Source organism: Kryptolebias marmoratus, linkage group LG6 (genome assembly GCF_001649575.2).
Source record: "Kryptolebias marmoratus isolate JLee-2015 linkage group LG6, ASM164957v2, whole genome shotgun sequence".
In the NCBI taxonomy this organism is placed as follows: domain Eukaryota; kingdom Metazoa; phylum Chordata; class Actinopteri; order Cyprinodontiformes; family Rivulidae; genus Kryptolebias; species Kryptolebias marmoratus.
The window spans coordinates 3,434,798-3,436,343 of NC_051435.1; the positions used below are offsets into that span (position 1 = coordinate 3,434,798).

At 39.8% G+C, this 1,546-nt stretch overlaps 1 protein-coding gene across 1 annotated transcript; it reads right to left on the reverse strand.

Moving 5' to 3' along the window:
• Positions 1-960: 960 nt before the first annotated feature.
• On the reverse strand, positions 961-1,284 carry LOC108244285 (histone H3.3C-like; the record flags this gene model as incomplete). Its single annotated transcript, XM_017430353.1, has 1 exon — positions 961-1,284. A coding segment is annotated over exon 1 (324 nt), but the record flags the coding sequence as incomplete, so codon positions are not given.
• Between the last annotated feature and the right edge of the window lie 262 nt (positions 1,285-1,546).

Consider the following 1,546-nt stretch of genomic DNA (forward strand, 5'->3'; position numbering starts at 1 on the left):
CAAAACTCATTTTCTTTAAAAACAAAGTGTTTATTAATCCTTACTGGATAAACCTGTTCTTTTTGTGTCTACACACATGCCAAGAATGCTTGAATTGTATCATGATGAACTAACAGTGTTTGGAGTAATAAACAGGCAGAAGAAGATGTTCACATGCTCAATATTTCGAATCTCCCTGAAACGAGAGGCTGAGCTCGTGCTACTCGATTTGGATGTAAGAAAAATGCCACACACCAGACTTTTAATAGGCATTTCCATTGGGAAAACTTTGACAAGCTGTCAAAACATCTCTATTGTTTCTGGACACTGTCTTAAATTCTTGAAACTCTGAAGACACATTTTGCATTTTTTTCAAAGCCAGAAATACATTTTTAGAGAGACATAAATGAGATGTGTCTCTGGGGAAATTAGGCCCTCATCTCTCATTGTGCTTCATTGTCAGCATGTTTGATGTTTTTTTTCCCGTGCTTCTCAGAAATCTTTTTGTCAGCATGGCCGTGTATTTTCACACTGTGCTAATGCGTCTTTTCCTGTGAACTCAAAGCTAAAAGGATGAGCAGCAGTACTGATTCATCTCTTTTCACATGATCCAACACATGTCTGAATATTGTGTAGCTGCTGGTTTGATCACTTTTCTAAGAAGTGAGCTGGAAAGTCTGTGTAACAGAATAACTATATGCAAAGAATTTACTTCTCTGTCTTCACTGCAACTTTTTCTCAAACCAAAGACATTTGGAAAATGTGGAACTTTTCTGCTCATGATGTAAAAATCAACATGAACTTAAAAGTCATGTAATTAATATCCTCCATTTAATAATGTTGGCTAATAATTCAATTCAATTCAAAAATACTTTATTTATCAACATAATCCTGGTTTTGTTAAAGAATTGTTATAGATGATGATTACTGTAGGCAGGAAGGATCTCTCGTAGCGGTCTGTCCTGATATGTCCTCAGTCCTGGTGTCCTCAAAGAGCTCCATCAGGTGAGCCTTGCTGGCCTCCTGCGGAGCCATGATGGCCGACCTCTGGAAACACAGGTCGGTCTTGAAGTCCTGGGTGATCTTCCAGACCAGGCGCTGGGAGGGCAACTTCCAAATGAGCAGCTCGATGGACTTCTGGTAGTAGTGGATCTCCCTGAAAGCCATGGTACCGGGCCTGTAGCGGTGAGACTTCTTCACTCCACCAGTGGCCGGCGTGTTCCTGCAGGCAGCTTTGGTGGTGAGCTGCTTCCTGGGAGCTTTACCTCCAGTGGATTTACGAGCAGTCTTCTTGGTTCTGGCCATGACTGGACTTCAGGGTTCTCCACGTTTAACACCGAAGAGTAAAAGATGTTAATCAACTGCTCCCGATTGTGGAAAAAAAAAAAAAAAAAAAAAAAAAGCCACCTTGTTGTTATGATTACGCATCGTAACAAAAAGTCCAAAAGCAAAAAGTTTTCAGTAAAAATGTTTCCAGCTGCACAACATTTAATACCAGAGGAAATGTTCATCCAAAAAAGTGATTTACATGACTAAAAAAAAGAGGAATGAAGTTTTCAAAAGCAAT